This window comes from Chiloscyllium punctatum, chromosome 1 (genome assembly GCF_047496795.1).
Source record: "Chiloscyllium punctatum isolate Juve2018m chromosome 1, sChiPun1.3, whole genome shotgun sequence".
NCBI lineage: Eukaryota > Metazoa > Chordata > Chondrichthyes > Orectolobiformes > Hemiscylliidae > Chiloscyllium > Chiloscyllium punctatum.
The window spans coordinates 56,285,667-56,301,259 of NC_092739.1; the positions used below are offsets into that span (position 1 = coordinate 56,285,667).

At 38.7% G+C, this 15,593-nt stretch overlaps 1 protein-coding gene across 4 annotated transcripts in view; it reads right to left on the bottom strand.

Moving 5' to 3' along the window:
• Window positions 1–6,599: 6,599 nt before the first annotated feature.
• The window catches only part of ccdc149a (coiled-coil domain containing 149a), a 133,459-nt gene continuing 124,465 nt past the window's right edge, over window positions 6,600–15,593 (bottom strand). For all 4 annotated transcript variants that reach the window (XM_072563972.1, XM_072563971.1, XM_072563970.1 and 1 more), the window contains one exon: window positions 6,600–12,641. In XM_072563972.1, the coding sequence (XP_072420073.1) occupies window positions 12,079–12,641 (563 nt within the window). In that variant the 3' untranslated portion in view covers window positions 6,600–12,078. The remainder of the gene's footprint in view (window positions 12,642–15,593) is intronic.

Below are 15,593 nucleotides of genomic sequence, written 5' to 3' on the forward strand. Positions count from 1 at the left end.
CAAGCATCAGCACTTTACTGGAAATTAGATTGACTATGTTCATTTCAGTAGCAAACAACAAAAAACAATATTCAGTTCATAGAATCATAGTGTCATAGAGATGTACAGCGTAGGAACAGACCCTTCGTCCAACTCATCAAAGCTGACCAGTTATCCTAACCATTTGCCAGCACCTGCCCATATCTCTCTAAGCCCATCCTATTCATATAGCAATCCAGATGCTTCTTAAATGCTATACCTGTACCAGTGTCCACCACTTCCTCTGACAGCTCATTCCATAGATGCACCACCCTCTGCATGAAAATGTTGCCTCTTAGGTTCCTTGTAAATCTTTCCCCTCTCACCTTAAACTTATGTCTTCTAGTTTTGGATTCAGCCACCCCAGGGAAAAGACTTGTTTATTTTCCTATTCATGCTCCTCATGATTTTGTAAACCTCTATAAGGTCACCTCTCCGACGCTCCACGGAAAACAGCCCCAGCCTATTCAGCATCTCCTTATAGCTTAAACCCTCCAAACCTGGGAACATCCTTGTAAATCTTTTAAGAATCCTTTCAAATTTCACAACATTTTTCCGATAGGAGGAAGACCAGAACTGTATGCAATATTCCAACAGTGGCCTAACCAATGTCCTGTACAGCTGCAACATGACCTCCCAACTCCTGTACTCAATACTCTGACCAATAAAGGAAAGCATACCAAACGCCTTCTTCACTATCCTATCTACCTGTGACTCCACTTTCAAGAAACTATGAACCTGCATTCCAATGTCTCTTTGTTCAGCAACACTCCCCAGGACCTTAAATTAAAGTGTATAAGTCCTGCCCAGATTTGTCTTTCCAAAATGCAGCACCTCACATTTATTTAAACTCCATCTACTACTCCTCAGCCCATTGGCCCATCTGATCATGATCCTGTTGTAATCTGAGGTAACCTTCACTGTCCACTACACCTCCAATTTTGGTGTCATCTGCAAACTTACTAACTGTACCTCTTATGTTCACATCCAAATTATTTGTATAAATGACGAAAAGCACTGACCCAGCACCGATCTTGTGGCACACCACTGGTCACAGGCCTCTAGTCTGAAAGGCAACCCTCCAACACTACCCTCAGTCTTCTACCTTCAAGCCAGTTCTGTATCCAAATGATTAGTTCTCCCTGTATTCCATAAGATTACTTTAGATTACTTTAGATTACTTTACAGTGTGGAAACAGGCCCTTCGGCCCAACAAGTCCACACCGCCCCGCCGAAGCGTAACCCACCCATACCCCTACATCTACATTTACCCCTTACCTAACACTATGGGCAATTTAGCATGGCCAATTCACCTGGCCTGCACATCTTTGGACTGTGGGAGGAAACCGGAGCACCCGGAGGAAACCCACGCAGACACGGGGAGAACGTGCAAACTCCACACAGTCAGTCGCCTGAGGCGGGAATTGAACCCGGGTCTCAGGCGCTGTGAGGCAGCAGTGCTAACCACTGTGCCACCGTGCCGCCCACAACCTTCCTAACCAGTCTCCCAAGGGGAACCTTGTTGAACGCCTCATTGAAGTCCATATGGATACATCCACCACTCTGCCCTCATTAATCCTCTTTGTTACTTCTTCAAAAAAATTCAATCAAGTTTGTGAGACATGATTTCCCATGCACAAAGCCCTGCTGACTATCCCTAATCAGTCCTTGCCTTTCCAAATACATGTACATCCTATCCCTCAGGATTCCCTCCAATAATTTGTCCACTACGGATGTCAGGCTCACTGATCTACAATTCCCTAGCTTGTCCTTACCACCTTTCTTAAATAGTGGCACCACGTTAGCCAACCTCCAATCTTCCAGCACCTCACCTGTGACTATTGATGATACAAATATCTCAGTAAGAGGTCCAGCAATTATTTCTCTAGCTTCCCACAGAGATCAAGTCCTGGGGACTTATCCATTTTGAAGGGTTTTAAGACATCCAGCACCTCCTCCTCTGTAATATGGACATTTTCAAGATGTCACCATCTATTTCCCTATATTCTGTATCTTACATGTCCTTCTCCACAGTAAACACCGATGCAAAATACTCGTTTAGTATCTCCCCCATCTCCTGTGATTCCACTCATAAGCTGCCTTGATGATCTTTGAGGGGCCCTATTTTCTCTCCCTAGTTATGCTTTTGTCCTAAATGTATTTATAAAATTGCTTTGGATTCTCCTTAATGCTCTTTGCAAAAGCTATCTCATGTCTCCTTTCAACCCTCCTGATTGCCCTCTTAAGTATTCTCCTACTGCCTTTATACTCTAAGGATTCACTCGATCTCTGTACTGTACTTGACATCTGTACTATCTGTACTTGACATATGCTTCCTTCTTTTCCTGAACCAAACCGTCAATTTCTCTGGTCATCCAGCATTCCCTACACCTACCAGCCTTTCCTTTCACCCTAACAGGAATATACTGTCTCTAGACTCTCATTATTTCATTATCGAAGGCTTACCATTTTCTAGCTGCCTCTTTACCTATGAATATCTGACCCCAATCAACATTTGAAAGTTCTTGCCTAATACAATCAAAATTGGCCTTCCGCCAATTTAGAGATGCCCTCCAACGCATCTCGTCTACATCCCGCACCTGCACCCTCAGACCCCACCCCTCCAACCGTAACAAGGACAGAACGCCCCTGGTGCTCACCTTCCATCCCACCAACCTTCACATAAACCAAATCATCCGCTGACATTTCCGCCACCTCCAAAAAGACCCCACCACCAGGGATATATTTCCCTCCCCACCCCTTTCCGCCTTCCGCAAAGACCGTTCCCTCCATGATTTCCTGGTCAGGTCCACGCCCCCCTACAACCCACCCTCCCATCCTGGCACATTCCCCTGTCACCACAGGAACTGCAAAACCTGCGCCCACACCTCCTCCCTCACCTCCATCCAAGGTCCTAAAGGAGCCTTCCACATCCATCAAGTTTTACCTGTACATCCACTAATATCATTTATTGTATCCGTTGCTCCCGATGTGGTCTCCTCTACATTGGGGAGACTGGACGCCTCCTAGCAGACCGCTTTAGGGAACATCTCCTGGACACCCGCACCAATCAACCCCACTGCCCTCTGGCCCAACATTTCAACTCTCCCTCCCACTCTGCCGAGGACATGGAGGTCCTGGGCCTCCTTCACCGCCGCTCCCTCACCACCAGACGCCTGGAGGAAGAACGCCTCATTTTCCACCTCAGAACACTTCAACCCCAGGGCATCAATGTGGACTTCAACAGTTTCCTCATTTCCCCTTCCCTCACCTAACCCCAGTCCCAAATTTCCAGCTCAGCACTGTTCCCAAGACTTGTCCTACCTGCCTATCTTCTTTTCCACCTATTCACTCCACCCTCCCCCCCCGCCCCCGACCTATCACCTTCATCCCCTCCTCCACTCACCTATTGTACTCTATGCTACTTTCTCCCCACCCCCACCCTCCTCTAGCTTATCTCTCCATGCTTCAGGCTCTCTGCCTTTATTCCTGATGAAGGACTTCTGCCCGAAACGTTGATTTTACTGTTCCTCGGATGCTGCCTGAACTGTTGTGCTCTTCCAGCAGCACTAATCCAGAAACTTTTCAATCTTGTCTATCCATTTCCATCACTATTTTAAAACTAATAGAATTATGGGGACTGGCCCCAAAGTGCTCCCCCACTGACACCTCAGTCACCTGCCCTGCCTTATTTCCCAAGAGTAGGTCAAGTTTTGCACTCTCTAGTAGGTACATTCACATATTGAATCATAAAATTTTCAATCACAATAACATTTCAATATAAAGCAAATTTAATTGCTGCTATGAGCAGAACCACTAAAATGTTCCATTTTGGTTGAAATTGTTAATGGAAATACTCAGAGAACAAGCTACATAAAGTTGAAATAGGAGACATCTTTGGCTGTGCTTCTATGTACATGGATGGCCTGTGTAGCAAATATTGGAAAATTACTGGATCAGAGGGGATATCTTGGAAATTACACATTGATTTTCTTCATGTTTAGATTCCTTGGAGGAGGTAGAATCTTGGAAAATTCATCCAGTAGATCTCTGATACAATGGTAAAGATAACTGCAAGTTTCAGAAGAGGCATGGAAAATAGTTGAGAGTTTACCCAGACCAGCTGGTCTGGAAACATGAAAAGAGAAATGGAAATAACAGCACCAACAATATACTCTAAAAGTGTCAGAGAATTGAATCCTGAATCATTGATTGATATTTTCTTTCCAATTATAATTTTTGTGTATTAATTAATCATAGAAATTGCCTGAGTGAGATCCCATGAGGAAAATACATTAGTAGGGTTTGGTAATATGATTACATCCACCTACCTCATGCATCCACAGTATTCACTTGCTGCGTTTCTAGTGAGGGTGATTAGTTATTGTACATCAGGGATCAAACTAACTTTTTTTTGAGGGCTCCGCTTGAGATTTTGTTTTTTTTTGAGAACTGCATTTTGCTTTTCAATTGCTACTTTTTGTTTTTGCAGGCTAAGTTTCCATTCTGCCATTCATTTGTTCGGTATCGTTGTCATGTAGTAATGCACTTTCATTATTTATATTGACATATGGGTTATTTGAGCTCACACAGAAAGAGATTAAGAATCAGTGAATAGCTTCAATAATAATCAATTCTCCATTAAACATGCCACAACGCACAAGGAAAGTTTAATTTCTACCTACCAAGTTATTTAAATTGTTCCAAGATAACAGGTGTAAGCTAATGACAATTTTTTTCCAGAAATAAATGTCATAGACTTCTACATACAAAATGTCATCACTCTGCATACACCTTCCACAAACTGGAATATTTAACCAGATGATTCCTACCATTTTACTGCACCTTAAAACTCAATCTCAGATTTCAATTTAATAATTAAGATAGTGATTATTACAAAGATCCCCAACATTTTTTTTAAAATATAAAAGCTGCCCAACTTATACAGCCTTAAACTACAGGCTCCACATTAATTTACAAGTAATCCCTGACCTCAGTCACTTAAAGCTTTCTAGGTTGATATTCTTACGTTGGCAGATTTAACATTGTTCTCTGTCTATTTCAGCCTCCATATTCCCCTTACAGCTTCCTTTTCCTCCAACTACACTCTTGGAGACACCTTCTTTCTTCTCAATCAGCCTGTAACATCCTTCTGCCCCTACATCCCTCTTACACCACCTTTTCCCCATAGCCATCTTGTAGCATCTGTCTCTCCCATGTGTTTCAGACCCATTTACCCCAAATACTTTTACAACCTTTCTCCCCACAACACTCTTGCAACCCCCTTATTCCACCAACATATCTTAAAGCCTACTTTTTGCACCACAATTTTCTTGCAGCCTGCTTTCACCCCTCTGCCACCTCAGCTACCCAGACAGAAATCCTCTTTCTGGTAAAAGGCTCCCGATCAAGGCATCAGTGAAATGTGGCTTACAATCTCTTTGTTTTGGTTATTGAAGGTTAGTCATCTCTGTTCCAGAATATCTCTGCAGGAGTTCCTCAAGATTGTGTCCTAGGCCCAACCATCTTTGGCTGCTTCATCAATGACCTTCCCTCCATCGTAAAGTCAGAAGTGAGGATGTTTGCTGGTGATCACACAACGTTCAGCACCATTCGCAACTCCTTAGACACTGAAACATTACCCATTCAAATCCTGTAAGACCCGAACAATATCCAAGTTTGGGCTGAAAAGTGGTAAGGAACGTTTGCACCAAGTGCCAGACACTTATCACCTCCCATAAGAGAGAATCTAACCATTGCCCTTTGAAATTGCTACACTGAATTCCCCCACTATCAGTAGCCTGGATGAAAAACTGAACTGGTCTCCCCTAATAAACACAATGGCTACGAGAACAGGTCAGAGGCTAGGAATCTACAGCGAGTAACTCACCTCCTGACCTCCTAAAGCCTGTGCACCATCTACAAGGCACAAGTGAGGAGTGTGATGGAATACTCCCACTTGCCTAGATGGGTGCTGCTCTGAATAACACTCGAAGAGCTTGACAACCTCAAGGACCAAGCAGTCCATTTGATTGGCATCACATCCACAAGCATTTGGTTCCTCCAATACTGATGCTCATGTAATGCAATGTGTGCCATCTACAAGACACCATCCAGATTTGGCAATATGTCATCAGTGTCGCTGGGTTAAAACTCTGGAATATACTCCATAACATCATTGTGGATCTACCTGCAACATGGACTGCAGCAAGAAGGCTGCTCACCACCACCTTCTCAAGGTCAGCTAGGGTTGAGCAATAAATGTTGCCCCAGCCAGTGATGCCGATACCCTGTGAATTAATTTTTTTTAAAATCCCACCCTGGCTCTATGCCGCCCCAGTGATTCCCACTTTCTATTCCAATCTCAGCATGCTTCTTTCCCTTGTCTGTTACTGATTTATAGCAGGAAGCACAGGAGAGGAGCAGCTCCTGTCATTCTGTTTTTAGATATGATCAGGTTGATTTTCCCTGATGTGGGGATTCTTTTGCTGTTCTCTATATATTTTGAGTGTTCCTGTATGTTTTATTATTTTCAAAAATCAGCCAAATTCAGCCCATTGAAAACAATACTATAGCTTTAATCAAGACAAAAGTTCATTTCAATGAATACACCAAAGTCATTTGTCAACCATTCTCAAGTAAAACCATTACAATTTACAATGAAAATTTGATTAGTTTAAATACACAAAGAAATTTTTCTGCATATATACAGACCACATATCATGTAACATTGTGATATTTCTCTCTTGTGTAACCCCGCAAATCAAATGTAAAACAAATCCATGTTTATGTTCTCATTTAAGATGAAAGCCATAAAGAAAATCCAAGCTTTAAATAGAAGCTGAAAAGACAACTAACACGTACTATAAAAATTGCCCACTGTTTTAGAAATGAGTCATTGTTCCAGTTTTCTAAGTAAAAGAATATTTACTGACCATCAAACCTAATGAACACATCACAGCTAATACATTCTGAACAACTGTACTTTAAGGATAACCACATTCTATTTATTTTAGTTGCAAACTTCCAACTTAAAATGAGAAATATTTAATTATTCCTGAGATTGGTGTCTACAATGTTGCAAGTGCACTGTTCAGATTTGAGACATTAATCTATTTCCATTACAGTACATGAGGATAACAATCAGTAATGATTTATAGAAAATAAGGTTTCTATTTGCATGTAATGACATAACAAATTGTGTATTTTCATATATCACTTTTCAACAGGTATTTCATTTTTACTACATATCCTGTTGAACTTAAAACAATTATTATTTCCTTTCTAATAAAAGCAAAGTGCTCTGCATGATGGAAAACTGAAATAAAAACAAATTGCTGACAAACTCAGCAGGTCGAGCAGCATCTGTGGAGAGAGAAACAGTAAATATACAAATCCAGTGACTCTTTTTGGCTTTTCTAGAGCACTGCAACATGCCTCGGACAGAATATGTGGTCTCCTCTATTGTATATTGATGAGATCAACACAGACTGGGTGACTTTTTTTGTGGTACACCTCCATTCTGTCTGTAAGAATGACGCTGACTTTCTAGTTGCTTGCCATTTTAATACATCAGCTTGGTAATATTTTAACATTTCCATCTTAGGCCTGCCACAGTGGCCCAGTGAAGTTCAATGCAAGCACTCAATATCTGCTTTGGTACTTTCCAGCACCCAGGACTTAACATTAAGTTCAACAATATCAGCCTGCGAACACTGTCCTCCATTTTGACTACATTCCCTTAATCTACCACTTTATGGTTGCTCTGAGCAGAGCTAATCTACTAATCTGCTATTCACACATATAATTAACACTACTGTGCATCTATATAATTCTTCCATTACTATTATCACTAATTTTATCTTTCACTCTGGGCACTTTCACTATCTGTTCTACTTGCTCCTCCTTACCTTTTGTCAACACATAAACACCATCATTTTCAGCCTCCTTCAGTTCCAAACAATAAACATATGGGGTTCTGTTTCTGTATCTATAGATGTTGCCAGGCCTGTTGATTTTCTCCAGTAATTCCTGTTTTTATTGTTACTTTGTGGGTTTTCATGAAGTTTTACATTCTCTAGAAATGCATGTTTTGCTGCTAATATAAATATAGCATTCCATCTAAAATCGATTGTTGCCAATTAGGAACTGTGAAACCAAAGGATCAGGAAGAAAAGAAAAGAGACAGAACAAAATGAGCAAATAACTAGCGATTACCTAGCACCTTTCACAGCTCATCCCAAAGCACTTTACAGCTTATGAAAAACTTTACAAAAAGTATATTAATTGTTGTAATGTCGGCAGATGCAAAAGCTAAGTTGCACACAAAATCCCACAAATGTCAATGAGATAAATGAACAGGTAATATGTTTTTTTCATGATGTCAGTTGACTGATAAATGTAGGCCACTGGTGACAATGAGAGAAACAGGTTGGAAAATAAATAAACAAATAAACAAACCCAATAGATATGTAATTGGTATTAGTTAATATTGGCAATAAACACTTAAAATGAATTAACTGGCACCAGTTGAAATATATAGAGAAGGAGAATGGCCACTCGTGCTAGGAGTCATATTTCCTAATAGGCGGTCATCTGAATCAGAAACAAAATCCTGCTTGGAGGGGCAAACAAATAAAAGTGAAGTACAGATGCAGATCACTGAAAACCAAGTTGTAGTAATATAAGGTAGTAATATAAAATCCAACACAGTGGTACAGGACACATGCAAATGGTATAGGGAGATATTGCTGCAGTAGATGATAATGGTTGTACATTGAATTTCACCATTCTGATTATGTCACATAGTCTTTGCATTTTGTACAAGAACCCAAATGGAGCAGAAATATTTTGTACAGCTCCTGTGAGTCCGTAGTCATTATGCCTGGTAAATTAATATAAACTGTAACTATTACTATCATGAAATAAAGTACCATATTATGTAAGACAAGTGCCCCTTCTGTTTAGGCTCCAGTTATCGGTTATCTTCTACTGACAATTTAACAGGTCTAGGCTCAGCATACAGAAAGAAATTTTGGTAGCAAGGAATGACTCAAACCATAGCACCACATGCTGTTGGCATGGTAACAGAACATACAATTAGTGCAGCAATAGAACATAATATTCATAGAATCAACTCTCTAATCTCTGTGCATTTAACATAAATCCTAGAGACTAAACAAGTTGAAAGTATTTATTTAAGGCTTCTACAAAGTGTGTCCTCCTCTTCATTTTCACAAATTTCATTTTGAAACTTAATTAATAATATTAACATCATAGTGGTTTAAAAGTGTATTTCCTCTGACCTGAAATTATGCTTGCTGGTGAATGAAATATGTTTGGAATAGTACAATCCTTCGATTTAAAGAAATAAAACTATCAGAGTACAAAACAATGATTCAATTCCATCCAGGCACCGCTGTGGTTATCACCTAATTCCAGCCAGACCATTCTGGCAAAACAATCAGAACACCACTCAAACAAAAATAAATAAAAACCAAAAGAACGATGGATGCTGCACATTAGAAACAAACAGAAATTACTGGATAGGCTCAGCTGGTTTGGTAGCATTTGTGAAGAGAAATCAGAGTTAACATTTCAGGTCCAGTGACTCTTCCTCAGAAAGGTCAGCAGACCTGAAACATTAACTCTGATTTCTCTTCACAGATGTTTTCCAATAATTTCAAATAAAAAACATTAAGGAGTAACAAGATAAAAAAAGTATTTTAGGCCTAGGCCCTAAAATACTTAATTCCAATCTGGTCCCTGCAAGAGATAATACCAAGTCCTAATATAATAAATTCAAATACAAATATCCATCCTGAAAGCAGCTAAACCTAAAAAATGTGATACAGAAAAGTTAATAGCATTGATAATATCTGCCAATAAACTCTCAAATATTTATTGTTAAAGATGATGACACAAGCAATATCATAATGAACATTTCTTTAAAAATAAATCTGCTTCTGCTAATGTGTCAATTAATAAAAAAATTACACATTTCAAAAGCTCAACAACAGTAAGAAGTTGTGATGGTTGACAAGACATGGCAAGCTGTTTGTGGTCAAATCGGTGGACCTGAATGTACTCAAGAACTCCAAGTTGTCAATAATTTCTCTTTAAAATATATTTCCCCACAGAGCTGTTCTTGTTTGGAGATCATCAAATTTAGAAAATTAGAAAATTACCAGCTCAATTCCTTGTGATTTCATTAAAAAAAGCCCTTTTTGACATGGATCTTGATATTTACATGCAACCAACAATAAAATGTCAATCACTAAAATGCCAAGTTAAATAATAGCTTAGTCTTCTCAGTGTGACAGCCATCGATAACTTTGAAAACTGAAGAAAACATTAAATACTGTGAATATTTTCCATCAAAGTTATAAATAGCACATGAACAAGTAAAAGGACAATTTTTCCCTTCTTAGATTCAACAAAAAGGTTGCATTATTTTCCTCCACTCTACAATCTTGTGTTCTGCTGCTCTTGATTTAACTGTAAGGTGAGCCAAAATAACGTGATTATACTGTCAATCAATCTTTCTAATGTGAATCTTAAGCTCTAACCTGACTATAGGTCATATGATGTTGGTATGGAAGTAGACCAATCAGCCTATCATGAGAGCTATGCCATTCAACGAGATAATGCCTGGTCTGACAGTCTTTAAAATAATGCAAAATCTTGACATTTGTCACCATTTCTCTTGTAATTATCAAATTTCACAAATTCTGAATCTTAATGATTTTTGGTAGGTCTTTATAACAGGACACTACATAACAAAGACAGTTGTAATACAATACCTGAGACTTCTCTTGGTGGATTTTCTATGCTGAAACCATCAGTAAAGGTCTACTGCCCCCCCAATCCCTCCCCCACAAGTAGTTAGTACATTCCATTAATATGTTCTTGCTTCCAGCATAACATACACAAGCTGCAACATTCAGCACCCAACTAAGCTAATTAATAAAAATCATTATGAAAACAAATACATTATTTATATTACTGCATTAAATATGTCCTCTAGGTGTAATAAACCTTGAGTCATTAAAGATGTATGGAAAATTTACAATATTGACTGTCATTTTCTTCTATTTCCAACTTCTCTTTTTTAAAAATTAGAATACATATATGAATTGCATGTTAGCAACTCATGAATAAAACAAACAATTTTATGTTTGCATTGGAGCTTGGGATGCTGCCTACTGATATGCAATAATAATGGCAACATATCACAGCTGGTAAATAGAAAACTTGTGCAAGTAGTTTTCTTTCAAGAACATATAAATATCCAATTTAACAAAATCACTGACAATCCTTTTCTTGCTCCTATACCACACTTTGATCTGATGGAATTCCAGTTGTAACACAGCAAGTTATAGCAAAAAGTTTGCAAGTTCTAAAATGAATTTAGAAATGAATTTGAATTGCTGGAAATCAGAAATAGGAAATGCAGAAAGTGCACAACAGCACAGTCAGGACATATTAATACAGAGATTAATTTTTTATGTACACATATTTGAGGAAGGATTAATCAGTTTTTTTCCTAAATTATTTACCTTCCTATTTCCAGCAATTGTTGTGGGTCAATGTTACTTGAGACATTCTGGTGCAGAAGGTTACCCAAAATAAGTATTTTGTTTTGGACAGAAACACTTTGAAACCTCATTGTGTGAATACTACATTCCACTGAAGAATTTTTCAACTGATTCCTAAAGATAAACACAACAAGGAAAACATGCCTCCCTGCTATCATGGAGAAACAAAAAAAAGTGTGATAAATTTATATTTTAAAATATTTTGTAGGAATACTAAAAGGTTTTGGTGAAAACACTTATATTTTTTGTAGGTAATAATTAATCATTTAATCTACTTTACATTTTCAGATATGGGAAAAGGCTGTTTCCGCTAGCACTCAGTTCACAATTCCAGATGCAGAAACATTCATGTAGTTTGTAAATGTACTCAGGTTAGGTTGAAGAGCTTTACCATTGTTTAAAGATGATTGACCTTAATTTAAAAATTATTGGATAAAACTAAAATATAAAATTTGCAATCAAATTATGCTAAATTTCCATCATGATTTCCATCTGTACATTCTGTAGAACCCTCAATTATTGACAGATCTGTGGTCAACATGTTGTACAGCTGAGAATCCGAATTTATTTCAGAAATTGTTTTCGACGACGTGCAATCTATATTTCTTTCCACAGTATCAGATGATTCATTAATTTGAATCCTATAGTCACTCTCAGAATCAGATTGGTTTTCTGTGTCTGGACTATCCAAAGGGGATTCAAATAATGATGAAACAGCAGCATCATTCTGAGATGTCACTGTACATTGCTCTTTTGAAGCACTTGTTTCGTTACAACCATCATTTAAATCAGCGGTAACCAGCTTCTCAGTCATTTTTGCTATTTCATCTCCTGAAGTGGACTGCAACATCGGTGGATTAATATCCTTTATCTGAGAGTCCATTTCCAAAGATAAAAATACTGGACTTCCACAACTTTCCTTTTGTTCGACCTGCATTTCTTCAGATTTTTTGTAATTTTTCTCTGTATCATGATATTCTGATGCCAAAGGCTGAGCTGGAGTTCCTTGACCTTCTTTTAATTGACCTGTGAATCAATCAAATAAAAAAAAACAAATACACAGTCATACAGCCTTACAGGATAGAAAGAGACTCTTCAGCTCATCCTGAGTCCATTCTAATCATCAAGCACCCAACCAATCTAATCTCATTTTCAAGCACTTGGCTCACAGCCTTGTACACTATGTCTTTTCAAGTGCACTTCGAAATACATCTCAAATGCATCTAAATACACCTTTCAGTGAATTCCAGATCCCACCATCCTTTGTAATAAAATAAATGTCCTTAAATCCCCTCTAAAACCTCTTGTCCTTTTCCTTATATCTATGTCCTCTGTTAAATGATGCCCCTCCACTAAGGGGAAATGTTCCTTGCTATCAAGCCTACCTATGCCTCATAATTTCATACACCTCAAGTCCCCCCCCCCACCTTCTTTGCTCAAAGGAAAACAAACCCAGTTCATCTAGTTTCTCCTCATTGCTGAAATGCTCCAGTCAGGTATCATCCTGGCAAATCTCCTCAGCATCCTCCCCAGTGCAATCACCCTCTCCTAAAGTGTGGTGAGCAGAAATGTACATCGTACTCCAGCTGTGGTGTAACAAACATGTTATGCAGCTCCTTTATAACCTCCCTGCTCTTGTATTCAATGCCTCAACTAATATAGCCAAGTATCCTACATGCCTTTGTTATGGAGGTATAGAAGTGTATTGTAGCTTTAAGAGAGTGAAGGACTTAGAGAGGCACAGATTGCTGGAGAAGTTACATTTGAACATTTGGTCCAGCAGCTAGAGTAGCTGGTTGCCTGGATGCAAAAACAAATTCAAATTTGGTCAGTTTAAATTATACCCCAAAAATATCAAACTCCAATCAAGTTTGAATTTAGTATATTGACAATATTAAAAGCTAATGATACAATCCAATGCTTTAGGGGTATGAGACCAGGAAAATGTGAACAGTTGAGAGGGAGAATGGTCAAGCCACCAGTATGTATAGACATCCCAAAACAGCTCGCTTAAAAAGATACCCTTTATCTATCAATGACCTGTGAAACAGAAATTCCTAAGAAGAGGAAAATCAACAGAGGAAGATACAGAGAAGATTTGACAGCTGTCTGGTTTTGAAATTTGAATTTTTGGTAATTTTACTCGTGGATTTTATCGAACTAGTATTAAAAAAAGGAAAGTTAAAAGATAGATTAGAGGGACGAGTTGTAAATAATTGTGAGTTAATTATTCTCTGTCATACTTTAAGAAATAAAGTTGTTAATTTTTACTTTAAATAATCGTTGGCCTCTTGAATTTTCACAGATTACTACTCGGGATAAATCTTTTCTGTGTTGCAAGTTTAAATTAAGCAGGGGGGTTTACCCAGTGCCGTAACACCTTCGTAACAACCTTATCCACCTGCATTGTTGTCTTCAAAGTACAGAGAAGATACTTCTGTCTCTGATTCTCAGTAATTCCCAAGGTATGCTATTCAATGTGTACTCCTTTGTCCTGTTAGTGCTGCCATATTGCATCACTTCACACTTTCAGGATTAAACTTCATATGCCACTATTTTGCTCAATTGACCAGCCCATCTATATATATTGTAATCCATCATAAGTGAGTTTTATGCACACAAGGAAAGAGCAGGATTAGAACAACTTTAAGTATCTGTCATTAATGCTAAAATGCCATTCAATGTACTTTGCAATATATAAAAATTATTGACATATAGAATAGTGATCACATATATATTGATAGAATCATAGAGATGTACAGCATGGGAACAGACCCTTTGGCCCATCTCATCCATGCCGACCAGGTATCCTAACCTAATCTAGTCCCATTTGCTAGCATTAGCTCATATCCCTCCAAACGCTTCCTATTCATATACCCGTCCAGATGCCTTTTAAATATTCTAATTGTACCAGCCTCCAACATTTCCTCTGGCAGCTCACACCACCCTGAGTGAAAAGGTTTCCCCTTAGGTTCCTTTTATTTCTTTCCGCTCTCACCCTGAACCTATGCCCTTTAGTTCTGTACTCCCCAACCAGGGAAAATACCTTGTCTATTTATCCTATCCATGTCTGTCATGATTTTATAAACCTCTATAAGGTCACCCCTCTCTCCCACGCTCCAAGAAGAACAGCCCCAGCCTATTCAGCTTCTACCTATAGCTCAAACCCTACAACCTAGGCAACATCCTTGTAAATGTTTTCTGAACCCTTTCTGAACCCACCTACCAGGCTCGCTGCAAAGGAAAGGCCACCAGCATTCTCAAAGATCCATCCCACCCTGGCGATGTTTTTCTACAACCTTTACCATCAGGGAGAAGGTACAGAAGCCTGAACACACGCACCAGTCAGTTTCACAACAGTTTCTACCCTACTGTTGTGAGAATATTGAATGGACTCACAAACTCTTAACATTTGCCTTTACCTGTATTTTTGTTTTTGCTGCTGTTTACTTATTATTTAAGTATCTATGCTATTTAATATGTGATTTGCCTGTATTGTTCGCAAGACAAAGCTTTCAACAGTGCTTTGGTACACAAATTCAATTCAATTCAAGTTTCACAACATCCTTCTGATAGGAAGGACACCAGAATTGCATGCAATATTCCAAAAGGGGCCAAACCAATGTCCTGTACAGCTGCAACATGACCTCCCAACTCCTGTACTCAATGCTCTGACCAATAAAGGAAAGCATACCAGACACTTTCTTCACTATCCTATCTACCAGTTATGTTACTGTTCATGGAACCACTAGAAAGCATCAATTGCTAAAAATATTAAAATGCTGACAATTCTTCATATTTAGAGTTTATACCGTATATAACGGAGCACAATTACGCACAGATGCTTTGTGAAAACAAAACACTGCAGATATTGAGAATGCAGGGCAGGATTTTTCAGAAGGCAAGGTTTCCTGCTTCACTAGCTACAATGACAATGACCAGCTCTTGAAAATGTTTAACAAACCATGGAGGTTAAGC